We start from the raw sequence: 16,526 nt of genomic DNA, 5'->3' as shown, positions 1-16,526 counted from the left end.
CACACATATACATTGAGTTCTCTCAAATCCATTATTGCCCATATGCCCCCCTCCCTCTTGGGATTTGACAGTACCAGGAATTAGAACCGGACATTCTTTCCATCCACCGCACTTGCAAAATTTTCTGCTTTTGTAGTAACACTTGAATTTCTTCCAGTAACACAGGAGTCAGCTTTGTGTACCTCACTCCTGAAAATGGAGATAAAGCTTTGAACTCTATTGTGTAGCCAGTCTCTATAATCTTTAGCACCCACTGGTCTGATGTTATGTGGTGCCATGCTTGAGCATGACTTGCCAGCTTGATGGAGTTGCTGGCAATCGCAAAGTATAGCATGCACTCTGGGAGATGTTACAAGTGTCTTCAGTATTAATTGTGGTGGATAGATCTGGCCATCAAAGAGTCTGTTTATTCTGGTCCCTATTTGGTTTAGTAGTCTGGCCCTTTTGGTTTTGTCCGAAACCCTTATTCCTTTGAGAAGGGTGGTATTGCCTTCTGAAATCGTCTCTTTCCTTTTGCCTAAATGTGGCACGATGTTGTCGGCCGTATGTTCGATAATGGGATGTAGCTGCATTTGAGGCTGCTGATGCCACAAAAGTCCTTGCTGAATATTTTGATTTTCCCCAGACTCCATTGTTGTGTCAGTACTTTCTGCGAACAGCCCCTTTCCTTCATATGGCAAATGCTCCACCCTTCTCACATATCTTGTGGTAAGTTGGTGGAGTGTAACCATGAATGGCAATGTAGTGTTATTGTAGTCGTCATAGATCTTGATTCAGTTTCTGCTAAGTGTTTAAATGTGCTGAGCAGTTGTCTCGTATCAGGTGTTTTTTCATAGGTCTGTGCAAACCTTTCTTGAAATCCCTCTGGTGACAGTGGGGTTGAATCCTGGAAAAGTTTGTCTCATAAATGATGTTTGTATCTTGTAAGACATGCAGCATAATTTGCTTTTTAATAAATAAGCTTGAAGTGGCATATATCTTTCTTCCTAACACGTAAATTTTTCTCCCTTTCTTTTCCACAGGAATTGTATGACACTGTCTGCCTTTTGAAGAGGTAGCACATTCAACCACCAAGTAGTTTAGTACTGGATGGCACACTATCAATCAATTTTTATTAATACAGCCAATGACCAAAATTACTTAAATTTAAATTTAAAAAAAGAACAAGGTGAGGAAATATAACTAAATCATAAAGAAAATGAACAATTACTTAGAATTAACAGCTTCAGTCCGAATCACACTACTAATGTAACAAAACTTAGCAACCATAAGTAATTTGTCTCTATTACTATCTGTTAACAATAAATTTTAAAAATCATTATCTGAAAGTCCTGGGTGTAAATTAAGTTGGGGCAGAATGTATTTGGACCTGATGTCACTGTAAAATTGGCAGTACAGGATAACATGGGCCATTGTTTCAATTCTCCTGAACCACATGGGCAGGCACGTTCTTGATAGGGAATACCTTGAAATCTCCCTTGAAACACTGCAGCATCCATAGCGTTGCAGCGAGCTAAAGTAATAGCCCTACGAAATTTAGGCACAGTAAGCAAATAAGGAAGGCACACTAAGTATGTATTCTCCTCTTCCTGGATTCTATATAATCCTTCTAGTCTTTTTTATGTCGGTATAAAGTGTGTTGTTGAGTCGGTGTCTACTCCTGGCAACCACAGAGCCCTGTGGTTGTCTTTGGTAGTTTATAGGAGGAGTTTACAATTGCCTTCTACTGAGATGTCAGTGTAGACATCTGTAAAACCTCCCATGCCAACTGTGCTGCCTTAGTAATTACAGGAAGCATGGGAAGTGCCACTGGGTGTGATACTCTTGCTTTAGCCATCATTTGTAGACTGGACCTTTCAGATCTACCTCTGGCGGTTTTAATTCCAAACCCAATGATTTAGCCATCTCTCTTATCTGAGCATGACAGGCTTTTAATTCCTCTGTGGGTGATAGTGAAGTTTTTGGAGGTACTTCTGCTGGTGGGTCAGCAGGATAATCCCCTCCATCATAATCTGTGTCCTTAGAGTCTGTTGAATAATTATCCCCCTCATCATCATTCACCAGGGGGCACTACTGAGTATGTTTTTTTTCTCACCGCCTTTCTAGGTTGAGAAGGCACCTGTGGTTGTGGGGCTGAAGTTGTTCTGGTTGTATTGGTTGTGTCCGAGGTGACATATTGTTTGGCAAGCGACAGATGTTACAGACTACACTGTTGGTATACGGATTGGTGCCGATGCTGTGCAGACCTGTATTTGTACCTCTTGTTTTAAGTTGTGCTGATTTTCTTGTTGTGTTTTCTATATCTGGTATTCTGCACAATCAGCCAGGTATAAAACTGTTGGGTTGTGTTTAAACCCACAAATCTGTGTAATTTGTTTGTATTGTATGCTTTCAGATGGGTCTGAAGTTGTCAAACCCTGTGTGGCCACATACTGAAGTGGCAATTTCCACATTAACAGTGCACATTGATCTTGACATCCCTGTTTGGTCCTCAGATTGCCTCAGAGGAGACATTAAGTCATAATGGGTTCGATGCTGTAGACAACACCCTTACTGGTGACATTAATGGTGTTTTCGGTACCAAGGGGGGCCCCTATTTGGTATCGTGTTAGACATCGAGCCCTCCACTCAAAAAGCCATGAGAAGTGGATCCTGATGGCGTATTGTTTGCCAATTCTCACTCTGCTAACAGTGTTTTTGCCGTTTTGGGGTCTAAGAAGACTTCTCCAAACACCACATAATCTCCACTATCATAGTTACGCTGTGCTGTCATTGTAGACGGTGATTGCATTGGTGTATGCGCAGGAGTGCAGTAATGTTCTTCTCCTTTCCATTTTGGTGACACTGGTAGTGGACAGTATTTTTTCTGGTGTTGACGATGATGCTGTAGCAACCCTGGCCAATACCGTGGTCAGTACCGAAGACTCCTGCTCTTTTTCCAACCCTGCTATGGTTGGTGAAGGCAAGCTGCTCGACCTCGACATCTGCTCTTCTTGCAAAGCAGTAGGTGAAGGCGTACTCCTTTTGGACTTCATTTGACTACAATGTTTCTTGATCGGGGTATCCTCTTCTTCCTCACGAGAAGAGTGTCTGCGCCTCTTATGTTCATGGTGTTTTATCGACACCATAACTAGACATTTAAATACTGGTTTCCCGGTGGCTTTAGACTGCATATTTGCAGATTCCACAAAGTCAAATCAAAGTGCTTGATTCTTGATTTGACTGTTCGAAGTCAAAGTGCTCGATTCTTCAGAATCTGCTTGGAAAGCAAGCAACAAATTTTACAAGCTGACGGGTTATATTGCTTTCCTAAGCAAAGTAAACATGCGTCGTGGTTGTTCGTCAATGGCAACTTTGCTCAGCATTCAACACAGCATTTGAATGTCGTTTTCGTTGTTGTATTTGTTGCCATTCCGAGATAGAATCACAGCACTTTGGCAAGCCAGTGGCATACCCAGAATGCTTTTCCCCCCTCCAAGTTTCCCCCCGTTTAAGCTTGAGAATCGCAGTCCTTTAGTCGATAACCAATAATATCCAGCAATATTTTTCACCATGTTGTCTAAATAATCTATTGACACCGAGGAGCTAGGGGGACAAGGTTTTGACACATAGGCGGTCAAATAGAAACTGAATAAGATAATGTCCCACCTGCTGAAAATAATCAAAGCCCTAAGCACATGCAGAGCAGGCACAGACATCACGAGGAGCTAGTCAATCTATCTGCGCAGTCCCTGCGCAGGCACAAAACCCATTCATTATTAATGCAATGGATCACGATCCAGATCTGTAAGTATGTGGTACTTTCCTTATACTGAAATGCAATAATTAAAATGCATTTAATTATAAATATAAGCCACCCTGAGCCATTTTTAGAAGGGCAGTATATAAATCATAGAAATAAACAAACAGAAATAAACAAACAACAGGTTACTCACCTTTAACTTTTGATCTTTTGGTGGCCTGATATTATTCACAACATGGGCTCTGTGCTTGCACAGTTGCTCTAGAGCAGTGTTTCTCAAACTTTTTGGAGTCAAGGACCGCTAAATTCTTCGTGCAGAGTTTCAAGGACCGCTACATTCTTCATGCGCAGTTTCCCGGACCAGCAGTTAGTAAAGGGGTTTCAAGTCTGTCTGTCTGTCTGTCTGTCTATCTATCAGACTTCTATACTGCCCAAAACTTGCATCTCTGGGCAGTTTAGAATGAAAATAATATAAGCATTAAAATAATTAAATTTGGAATCTTTTGCAAACATTGAATATTAGGGGTTCTTAACCTTGGGTCCCTCAGTTAAACTCCCATAACCCCCAACAACAATGGCATTTGGCCATTATGGCTCGGGATTATGGGAGTAGAAGTCCACCAACGTCTGGGTACCCAAGGTTGAGAACCCCTGAATCTAAAAGCCTGGGTGAACAAATTTGTCTCCAGTATGTCTGGAGTGGAGGTGCTTGTGATTACTCAATGGAGAGGGTATGCTGGGCCATTGGAAAAATTCAAAAGCTACATGGGGCCAATGAAAACAACATACAAGCAAGCCCCACTGATGCAAGAGGGAAACAGTGTTCCCTCTCAAGGCGCCTCGACCACAACAGGCAGCTGGGTTTCAATCAACCAACCTTTGGCTGCAAACAAGGAGCATGCAAGAACCAGCAGCCCTTCAAGTGGCGCCCACTGCCATACTTTTTCCTCCATGCCCCCGCATCGCATACAGTTTAAAGCTGTAAAGATAGGGAATAAGATAGCTATAGGAAGATCTCAGCAGCACGTGGAGGCAAGGCACAAGAAGGGTCCCATGCCTCCGTGATACTCTTCCTCTTCCGTGCCATGTGCAAAATTGAGGAAGTGAGTGCCTTGATTTCGGGGGTGGGGGGTTGACTCCCAGTCAGGGACCGGCACTCAACCCTTCGGGGACCGGCAGCGGTCCAGGGACCGGTGGTTGAGAAACACTGCTCTAGAGGAAGGATTAGTGAGCTCCTTGAAGCCATGCTTTTCACGTGCGGTGCACATTTGGTATCTTTGGTGCCAGAGCGCTGCTTCTCTCTGTTCCTCAATGGGCGTAGCTGAGTTGAAGCTTTGTCAGAAGAGACAGGTAAGGAAAGGAGGTAAGAGCATCCAATGAGCAGGGAGGCCAGGTGGGTGTTGTGAATGATATTGTGCCACCAAAAGATCAAAAGTTACAGGTGAGCAACTTGTTCATCTTTGTGGTGGCCTGGTATCATTCCTAACACGAGTGCTTAGCTAACTCCCAAAAGAAAGGAGGCGGGATTTACATAACCTTCTTAAGGCCTGAAACCACTCTCAGCTGCAGAGCAGATGTCAAGGGCAAAATGTTTAACAAAAAGGTTGGTCAGGAGACCAGGTAGCAACCTTGCGGATGTCAGAGAGGCTAACTCAAGAGAGGTGAGTAGCCGAATTGTCCATCGCCCTTATGGAATGAGCCTTGCTAGCAGAAGGCAAAGTGAGTCCCTGTTGCTCACAACAGAGCAAGATAGCTTGAACCAACCATTCAAACAAACTGTATGGATACAGGTTGGCCTTTAGTGGGACCTTCAAAAGTAATGAACACTCTTAAAGACTAGTGTGTGCCACGTAAAACAAAAGGTTTCTTTGAACGTCCAAGGAATGCAAGGAACGTTCAAAGGGTGACAGCTGGTTAGAGGAAAAAGACTGTCTTGATTAATATGAAAGTCCGACACGATCTTAGATAAGAAGGCAGGATCAGTGCGTATCACCACCTTATTAGGATAGAAGGTTGTGAAGGGGACATGAAACCTCAAGGCGGAAGTTCGTTAACCCATCTTACTGTTGTGATAGCAATGAGGAATGCTGTCTTGAAGATGAGCAATTTGAGGGAGGCTGAAGATAACAGCTCAAAGGGGTCTTCTGACAGATTAGGGAGGGCCAGAGAGAGACTCCAGCATTCAAAAAGTTGCCTAACTGGAGGGAAAAGGTTATTCAGGCCCTTCAGGAAACGCTTGCATTCCAGGTGGAAGAAAATGTGGAACCCCCAGCCAGGGTGCATAGTGGACAGGGTGGACATTTGAACTTTTATGGAGGAATTAGAACAGATTATTTGATATAGGTGAGGCAGAGCAGTACTTGGTGGACAGAGGCTGTGAAGGGGGTCGAAGCCTTTGGACCGTGCATAAACAGAAAGTCTCTTCCATTTACAGCTGTAATTACACCTGGTGGAGGCCTTCCTTTTGTGAAGGAGGATATTATCTAAAAGTTCAACCTTCACTCCTGAGGCTGCGGTGAAGAACAGACTGTCGTTCTCATGGAGGGGGTCTGGACAGTGCCGAAAATGACAGTGGGAGGCCCGAGCAAACAGAAGAGGAGAGGAAACCAGGGCTACCTCAGCTACCATGGGGCGAGCAGAATGCATTTCATCATCTGGAGTGATATTTTGCTTGCAACCCTGGATAGAAGTGGGAAGAGGTAGAAAAGACTGCCTGTCCAAGGGATCTGGAAAGCATACCACAGAGACCATACCACCACCAAGGTTCTTGAACAATAAAGTGGACATTTCTTGTTCTTTCACATGGCAAAGAGATCCACCTGGGGACTCCCCCACTGCTTGAAGAGAAAACTGAGGGTGTTGTCATGTAGTTCCCACTCGTGCTGGTAAGCAGCACTGGTTTCACTGCTGAAGCGGTCTGCTAAGATATTGTTAGTACCCTTTATATGCAGAGTCAGGGGGCAAATTTGGTGGCAAATGCACCAATCCCCAATTTGAATGGCAAGATTGCACAGGGACTTGGAGACTGTGTCCCCTTGGTGTGGTTCAAGTATGCTATAGCTCTGGTATTGTCCATTATCACCTAAACCATTTTGCTGGACGAGGGAGGAAGGAATGACTTTAGGGCCAGGAAGTTGATATGCAGAGATGGCTGCTGGCAGTTCCAAAGGCCACAAGCATGAAGGTCTGCACAGTGGGCTCCCCAGTGTGTCAAAGATGCATCTGTTGTGAGGGAAATTGAGGGTGTAGTTAGTTGAAAGAATAGACCAGCGTTCAAGTTATCTTCCATCGGCTCACCTCAAGTTATCTTGAATCTTGTCATTGGCAGATAATCTCAGCAGAGTCCACCAGTGAAGAGAGACTAAAACACGCCGGAGAATCAGTAGTTGGAGACCCTGGTCGTCTACGTTCGGTTTGAACACAGATATCAGCCATAGCCGTAGGAAACGCATGCACAGTCTGGCATAGTTTATCATCAATGTGCAAAAAACCATGGGACCCAAGAAGCATTGTACAAAATGCGCAGTATGGATAGGATTGGAGAGAAAGGAGTAAACGATGTTCAAAATTACAAGTTGACAGTCTTGAGGAAACCAATGCACATCTGAAGTTTGCATCGAGCACTGCCCTAATGTAAGAAAGGGAGCATTGCGGGGACAGGTTGGACTTCTTCCAGTTGACCTGGATGCCCAGGGTGTCCAATAGAGTCAGAACCTCAGCAATATGGTCCAAAAGGAGATCATTGTTGTGCAAGGTGAGTAGCCCATCATCTAAAAAAGGGAAGATGCATATACCTTGGGTTCACAGATGGGCAATGATTGCACTTACACATTTCGTGAACATGGGAGGAGCTGTGGACAAGCCATAAGGAAGCACAGGGTACTGAAAAATCTGGTCCCCCATGGTAAACTGCAGATATTTCCTGTGACGTGGGTGGATGGAGATGTGAAAATAGGTGTCCTTCAGGTCTAGAGTGGCAAACCACTCTTCTCCAGACAGAAGGGGAAGCAGTTGCTACAATGTCAGCATGCGAAAGTTCCTAGTGTGTATAAACCCGTTCAGGGACTGTAGCTCCAGAATAGAACGTAGGATGCCATCTCTTTTTGGAGCTTGAAAGTATCGGGAGTAGAACCGTGCCTACTGGGTTTCTGGTGTGACTGGTTCTATTGCTCCTTTGGATAAAAGTTGTGGGGGTATATTTTATTCCCAGGAACTGAGGTAAAGTTAGAAATTCTATGGTGTAGCCAGTGGAGATTACACTTGGCACCCAGGCATCGGAGGTGATAAGACACCAGGGTGCTAAGTAAGGGGAAAACCAGAAAAAGGAAGGAGCGAGAGCAATGGACAAGGTTATGGAGGAGTCAAAGGTTCTGTTTTGAGGTGTCTGGGTCTCAGGGCTTTGGATGATGTTTTGCATGTTCAGAAAATGGTCACTTTTGGTTTGAGGGAAAGAACAATGATAATCTCTATATTCTAGCCAAATGTAGGGAACTCTAGGCCTGTCAGGCTGATGGAAGTGTTGTGAGTAGGAGCGAGGTATAATAGCAGAGGTAGAAATCCTGGCAGTAAGCTTGGACTTTTTCCATGCACTCCATGACATCAATTTCAGCGCTGAAAAGACCTTAGCCATCAAGGGGCAAATCTTCAATTTTGTCCCACATGTCATACTGGAGGAAGGACGAACAGACCCAGGCATTTCTTTGGAATGAAACTGTACGGGCTAGTGTATAGGACTCTTGTCTCAATGAGGTGTTTACCTGTACTGAGAGACTGGAGGGTTTTATGGCAGACTTGGAGAGAAGATCCTTAAACCAAAATCGAAAGGGTACAGGAGCATTCTGCATATCTGTTTTAAAGATCTCCCAAACGGAATAATGGAATTTGGTCATACAGGCCATGTATTTGGAGATCTTCATGCAGAGGGAGGAAGAGAAACAGATCTTGCATCACTTAGAATCCAACTTCCTACCCTCCTTATCGACAGGAGCCTAATGCTTCTTCCCAAATTTTCGAGAGTACACAATACACCAACAAAGAGTTAGGTGGGGGTGGGGGTGGCATTTGAATAAAAATTTACAGTTATCCTCTTGCACCCTATAGAAGTTTTCCAATCTATGAGGAGCAGATGCAGAGGAGGAAGGAGCCTCACAAGCAGATTTTGCCAAATTGCCCAAGACTGGTAACATAAGGTAGCAGGAGTGAATGAAGAGGTAGAAGACATGAAGTCGTATACTGGATTGCTGACAATCTTAGTAGGCAACTTCAACTCCTGCTAAAGAACCTTAGCCATCTCAGAGACCTGGTTCCTGGATTTGGTCTCTTCAACAGGGTAGTCTGAAGGGTTGTTTGGAATGTTATCATTGGGTGAAGCTCCTGAGGGAGTCTCCATGACAGTAGAGTTATCATCAGACTCAGAGACTGATACATAATCCTCAACTGAGAGGTTCCTATCAGGGACAGAAGGGGCACCCTGAAGTGATGATGGAACCACTGTTTCTTCAAGTGGAAGAGGATGGAGGTGGATGAAGTGTGGCTGCAGGTTGAGAAGGTAGAGGTCGACAAACAGGAGGAGGATCCATTGTTCACTTGAATGGAGACAAATCAGAGGGCTGCCCTTGAGATGCTGTAGAGGTCCTCAATTTTATTTATGTTTCAGAAAGCATGTATGAAGGAGCAAATCTCTGAGGAAGCACACAGTATGGTGGGCAGAAAGCACTTGAGGGAAACAGCACACTGTCACACCACGCACAAAGGACATGGCTTCAGGGTGCTTTAAGGAGCTGATGAATTGTTCCGCGGGAGCAACTGTGCAAGCACAGAGCCCATGTTGGGAATGATACCAGGCCATCACAAAGATCATTTGCTACCTCTGATTGTGACACAACTGGGGGTTCAGCTCCCAGTACTAATATGCAAATGAAAATGTTCATTAAGATTCATTACAAGGGTAAGAGACATAAGCCATGCCCTAGTCAAATTGTGTGCTAAGTTATTTCCCTTCATTTTAAGGCAGGCTAAGTCAGCAGAGTAATGGAAACTGTACAAGGGGAGAAGCTGCAACTAGAACTAAAAAGGTAAGAGGGGTAGCTACAACTCCCTTCTCACCTGAGGTACAGGACAGGACTAGCAAGTGAAAGGTTATACCAATGATACTGCTGGGCCACATGTGTACTCCTCCCCTAAATCTAGTAGACAAAGATATAGGACAGTATACAAATACTAAGTCCTGTATCTCACTCTCCATTCCCCCTGCACTTGCTTCCACTGCCCACCATACCCCCGAAGATTGTAAAAGGTGGACAGGATCACAAGAGAAGAGGTACTTGGGGCCCAGACCATTTAGGTTTTAAAAGGTAATGGCCAACAGCTTGAAATGAACTCAGAAACAGAAGGGACACATGAATATTATACCGTGAGAGTGATATGCTTCCTCCAAGAGGTCCCCATAGCAACCTGGCACCGGCATTTTGTACCATTTAGTTTCCAAATGCAGTCCCAAATAGAGTGCATTGCAAAGAACCAACTATGATGTTAGGTAGACATAGGTGATAATAGTCAGATCTGCTTTCCTTTGATCAGGCTGTACAATTTCAGCCCTCCTGTATGAATGTGTATGAACCGCCTGTTCGAACCACAGTTTGTGCACTTTGGGGGAAATTGGACAGAGAACTTTAAGAATAGTGGATCCTTCTACTGGGATGCAGCTTCCTGCTGGGGCGGTGCACATCCCATGTTGGTGCCACCAGAACGCACATGGCATCTGCATATGCACGGGCTCCATCTGTGTGGTCAGCAACACTATGGTGACCATGCACATGGCACCTGCACATGTGTAGAGGCCATGTGTGTGCTGGCACCTTGCAGGGGTTATTGGGATGTGCGCTGCCCCAGCAGGAAGCTGCATGGGGAGTAACGGAGAGCAAGTAAGGACCTGCTCTCCTTTTTATTAAAGGTCTCCATTCAGTTTCCCCCCAAATGCCCATCCCGATCCTAGCCTCCAGCTGTTGTTGAACTACAGGTCCCATCATCCCTGACTACTGGCCACTGTGCCTGGAGATGATGGGAGTGGTAATCCAGTATCAGCTGGAGGAAAACTTGTGTAGTCCTGCTTTAGGTATGCCAGCTATGGGATTATAAACTGAAACTGCCCAAAAGCACCCCTGGCCACAGTTGCTGGATCAAGCAATACCCCCAGACTGAACACCTGCTCATTCAGAAAGACTGCTACCCCATTCAGAACAAGTTGACCACCTCCTCCCAGTTCCACTCTTCTACTAACCACCAGCTCTCTCCACCTTGCCAGAATTATATCTCAACTTGTTTGTTCACTTCCAGCTCTTCACTTCATCCAAACACCAATTCAGAATGTCTGACTTGGTGGGGTCCAATAACATTTCAGTATCCTTTACCCTCAAGGAGGAGAAGCTCACACAAAAGTTCAGCAGGCTTCTTGATGGTAACACTTCAACTTTGGATCACCCTTCTTTAAGAAACCTGCTTGGCTGACTCCGTCTCTGTTTTTAAAGAGCTCATTAAAACCTCTCTATTTAGGAAGGCTTTTAGTCATTTGGGATGGTTAGAATGATTCTTGCTGTTTTGCAGTGCTATTTCTTTTGGCTGACTATTTTAATGGACTATTTTCCTTTTGTTTACTAAAATGCTTATCTAAACCATTTGGAGCAGAATTTGGCTAAACAAGCAGATTTCACATTTTAGAAAGGAAATAAAATTAAGATAGTCACAGAACAGAGTAGCACAAGTTTACCAAACATTTTACAAGTGTACCAATTTATTTTATTATGTTCACAATTGACTAAAATATCTCCTTAAATATCAGACACCAAATCTGCTGGTGAGGAATATGTTTTTTAAAAATGTTGAGCTTCAATTTAACTCACATTGTGGCTCCTCTACATCCATATTTTGCATTTCTTCATTCAAATCATCAAGTCCTGGTTTTCCATTCCTTTCCATTTCAACATTATGAGCTGGAGACAGAGGAAATGTTATCTGCCTATCTACAGCAGCTTCTGAGGAATCAAACACATTTTTTAAAAAAGTTAATGGAAATGTAACTTTGCACTTCTCTGCAAAAATCTTAAACTGCCATTAAAAAAAAACAAAACTTAGAACACATTGTTTTATTCCACAACATCTTTAAATACACTATAAAAATAAGTTTCTTAGACTCACCACTGATGTTGTGAACACTCTATACAAAGTAGTAACTATACTCCCAAAATATATTCCCGGGATATAAAAATATTCTGAATTCTTGGGCACAAGAATCAGATGTTAGAAGACAAATAAATCTTTAGGTGCCTGTTCTGTGCAGGAAAAGGGAACACACTGTCAAACTCCTTCAGTGCCAACATCAAATTTTAGGTGCCCCAAACAAACAAGCCTTGAGGGGGTGTTTGCCATGATTCCTGCCTCCAAATACAGCTCATTCACACTCGCATACACCTCTCAATGGAGCCTTCTCAGCTCCAATTGTGTTAGCACAATCACTGCATGTGTACTACATTCTCCTTTAGATCTTTTTTAAGGTTAGGAAGGAGACAGATAGACATGCATTCAGCTTCCAGTATTCCGGGGGCTATGCACACCTGCTGCCAGTAGTATCTTCAGCAACCAATGAAATGTCTGGTTGCCTGGGAGCAGTTACTGCCATGGGTTAACATTACAAGTGCTAAGCCGTCAGGCTGCTGTGACCTTTTGCATGATTTGCCAAATTCAGCTGAAGTCTTTTGGTTTTACAATGTCCCTGCAAGTACAACATGCAAAGGGCTGATAAAAATTAGTGAACACATTTAACTGAAACAGAACTCTACAACTAAATGTGGAGTGTATAGCAATATGCAAACTATCATTCAGGGCAGCAAACACTGCAGCAGCATTTCCTCACCTGCTGACATGGCAAAGATACATTTCCATACATCTGGTTGATTATACCCTCAGGAGCACTGCTAACCACTAAACTGTGTCCCCCCATATTATTTTTCAAAAAAGGATATAAGCAGTATCAAGCCAACATTACTTCCTACTGTCTGCCCAGGAGCAAAGCATGTTAATATTAGTCATATACTGAAACAGGACTAGGATGACTGACTTCAACGGAACAAAAGTTCAGCTTAAGCCACTGCTTTAGCAGTTTCAATGATTTCAATTAATTCACAGTGTTTTTGTTTTAACAGTCTCACCTCTAGAATAAAGGTAAGGGCTAAATACCACTTGAAGGGGAACATCAGCAGGAGAGAGGGCATGCCCTCAGCTCTTGCCTGTGGGCTTCTGAGAGGCATCTGGTGGGGGCACTGTGTTAAATAGGAAGCTGTGCTTATGTTCTAGAACACCTTAACTTAATAAACTTAATAAGGATTTGTGAACTCTCAGCTTACCATTGACTTTCCCTAAGCCTGGAGCTTTATTTTTCAATAAAGTCACTTGAATCTGTGGAATGTTTGTGATGTTTGAATTCAAAACAAATTTGAAATCCACGTGTCCAACCATACAGGCTTTTGGCAAAACCAATTCAAAGACATGTTCGTCCCAGCTGTTGCTACAAAGAGGGGGAAGCAAAATCAGGTTATGTGCATTTAATAAAAAGGACTCAAGATGTTCCAGTTTGCTTTGTGTACATACTACTGCGCTACCAGCAAGAAGAAGTTGAGCTTTATACTTGTCACTTCTGTTTTTCTTTATGAATCCTAATGTGAAGCTTAATTTAAGAAGAGACTAACAAAAATAACTAAGTATATTCCAGTTTCAAACGTAAAGGGATCTACTATTATAACTTTATATGGGATTTTTACATACTTGTAGGATAAGTCAATTTACAGGTGGGCCTTTTCATTCAATAAGATACCATCTGGAACTTCAATGTGTAATAGGATGCCAAGCCTCTCCCCACCACACAATACCTTTAGATCATGCGAACAGGGAAATCCCACATTCAAATAAATGAGAAAATCTCTTGGTTCAGGCATTATGTTTTATGCACCTATCGTTTACCTATCTGTTTGTAATTTCCAAGTCCGAGTATGCTGGGCTGCATCACCATGATGCTGCTGGTGCAAGTGTTGTGGGTGGCGCCTTTGCTGTTGTTCCTGTTGAACTTCAACCCAACACGGAGGAACAGTGGCAGAAAATCGTGGTGTCAAAGTCTCAAAGCGAGTCAGCTCCACTAAAGATGTCAAAGTTTCAAGGGAAAATGGCTGGTCCACCAGAAGATCAACTCCTGTTTTCAAATTGCAAAGGAAGAATAGACTATGAGGAGGAAGAAGAGGCCATTTTTGGAAGGGCGGTACAGAAATTGAATAAATAAATAATAAATATGAAACCACAGACCAACTAATAGTGAACAAGGATCTGGAACATAGTTGGCCTTTGAATTCACATCTGACCCTTTGATATAGCTATATTAAAACCAATAAAAATTCCAATATTGTCTAATTATGGCATGATTTGTGCACTGTAGAAGAGTGCAGAAAACCATCCACTTTGGCATTTAAGATTAACAAACTGTACTTGGAAAGCAGCCAACTCATTCAACATTAGAGCATATTAACAAGAGTATACTCTGCCTTAAAAAAAAATCCTGAATTTTAAAGGACAATTCTACAAAACATTTATACAAGTTTAGTTTAGTCTACTCAGACCACAAACATTTGATCCTTCATGTACAGACTTTACAGTGGTCTTATTTAGCTGAACAGCACTTGATTTGCAAAAGGTATCATGAAAATATGTTCAGAATAAGATCATGTTTCAAATACATATTAGACAAATACTTATTAGACATTACCTGTAATGCCTGGACTGGAAGGATTAGACAACGGCTTGGTGCCTTCTGTTAACTGCTCTGCCACTTTAGAGAGAGATGCATCCACAAGTATATCAGCTTCGTCAACATCATCACAAGTCCCTCCAATCTGGAGGAAATGGAGTTCTCCACCTAAGAGCAGTTAAAAAGTACAAGTTCAAAAGCTTCAATGTTAAACATTCAGTACATATCTTAATCTCCAACTCTGTAACAACATGAAAATACCTTTCTAAAGGCATCTGTACACTGCATTCAGTGACTGAATAGGAGGGCCACTATGTAAGGTGGTTTTAAAAAGAATTAGACAAATTCATGGAGCTTTCATCCACTATTAGCAGGGTTCAGGAAATCCACTAGTCTATTAGTAGGGATGTGCATGAGCCATTTGTGCAGGTGGGGCGGGGGTGGTTCCCTTAAACAGCAGGTAAGCAGGTCCTTACCTGCTCCGCAGCTGTCCTGGGAACAGCACTGCAGCTGCACACAGCCTTTGCTTGAGTGAGTGTCGCACCTGGAGAAGTGGCAGATCTGCTTACCTGCTCCTTAAGGGAACCGCTTCCCACCCTACCTACCGACTTGGCTGTGGGCGCCCAAGCTGGTTCGGCACTTCCCACAAGAGGCACCGAACCAGCTTGTGCACATCCCTCTCTACTAGTCCGTGACAAGTGAAAAATAATGCCTGATGAGTGAAAAAATTCCTGACAAGTAATGTACTAACATAGCTCAAGGAACCATTTGATGAGTAAAATATTTTGTCTGGCTGGTGAACTGAGCCAACATTTCTTGGCTATTACCTGTGAGAACGAAATTGAACCTTTTTATTCAGACACAGTATACTTCCGATTACCAGTGATACAGGCAAACAGCAAGGAATGGCTATCATCATTGGGCACTGCTTCCAAGTTTTCCCAAAGGTGTGCAGTTGACCATGGAATTTTCAACCCAACCAACCCTGATTTAAGAATAGAGTTCGAGTTCTTGAGGGTGGGAATGGGAAAACTTAACAGGTAGTTTGGACCCCTTAAGTGAACTGGTGATGTAGAATACTGTGGGCACAATTCTCAACCTTTTGAATGGCAACAATTTCCCGTCTGGACCAGGGTATGCAGAGTGGGTTCTTGCCTCCCACTTGCTCTTGATACAGGGCTTATGCAAATCACTTTTCATAAATCACTTTGTCCCATCTGGTGGAGAAGCATCCCCCAGCTCCCACTCTGGTCTTGCCTGCTTGAAGAGAGAGAGAGCATTTGTGTCAGAGGCTCTCTCCATCACTAATCTCAAAAAGCCTGACAGGAATTTTGATTTCCCTCCTAAGTATTCCAAAGCTTTTTTTGTCAGGGCAGGAAGGAAGCCAATCAAATTAATCACTGCCCATGCCAAGATAAAATGCCAGAGATTTTAAACATGCAAAAGATGACAAGAGTCAAACCTCCTTCAGGGTGAGCTCAGGCAGGCACAAAGAATGAGACCCTTCTCACCCTCAGAGCATCCACACTAACAACAAGCTTAAACTCTCTTGAGAGAGTCAGTACTTATTCACTGGGAAGAGTCTAATCTATTTTCACCAAAAGCAAACAATGCCAGAGGAATTTTCAACGACAAAGCCAACAGAATCAACTGACAGAACCCGGACCCTTCAGACGTAGCAACAGACACCCAGTGTGCTTTGACATGCTGCTGGTCAAGCTTTTACATCTTCAGTGAACTGCAAGATGAGCAGATTCTTCACAAGATTTACAGCAAAGGCAACAGACACCCTCTCTTCATATTGGCCTCCTAGGTTGCTAAAATGCCTTCCTGCCCTATGATTCCTCATCAAGCATAAGAAAGGGATAGTGGGGCCAGAGAATAGAGTGTGGCCCCATACTGGAAGATGGTGGTTTTCAGAACTGGTGCAGAGGCAATGCAACTCCCATGGGCTCTGTAAGCAGGAGGTTGAACAGCAGACTAAAATAATGCAGGTAT

At 43.4% G+C, this 16,526-nt stretch overlaps 1 protein-coding gene across 6 annotated transcripts in view; it reads right to left on the bottom strand.

The window, feature by feature from the left end:
- Positions 1–16,526, bottom strand: part of BIRC6 (baculoviral IAP repeat containing 6) — a 311,771-nt gene that overhangs the window by 226,093 nt on the left and 69,152 nt on the right. For all 6 annotated transcript variants that reach the window (XM_053303734.1, XM_053303742.1, XM_053303763.1 and 3 more), the window contains exons 11-14: positions 14,547–14,696; positions 13,754–13,979; positions 13,141–13,301; positions 11,641–11,772 (exon numbers count right to left, since the gene is read on the bottom strand). In XM_053303734.1, coding sequence (XP_053159709.1) covers positions 11,641–11,772; positions 13,141–13,301; positions 13,754–13,979; positions 14,547–14,696 — 669 coding nt within the window. The remainder of the gene's footprint in view (positions 1–11,640; positions 11,773–13,140; positions 13,302–13,753; positions 13,980–14,546; positions 14,697–16,526) is intronic.

The sequence above is a fragment of the Hemicordylus capensis genome, chromosome 1 (assembly GCF_027244095.1).
Source record: "Hemicordylus capensis ecotype Gifberg chromosome 1, rHemCap1.1.pri, whole genome shotgun sequence".
In the NCBI taxonomy this organism is placed as follows: Eukaryota; Metazoa; Chordata; class Lepidosauria; order Squamata; family Cordylidae; genus Hemicordylus; species Hemicordylus capensis.
This window is presented reverse-complemented; position numbering and strand designations above follow the sequence as displayed.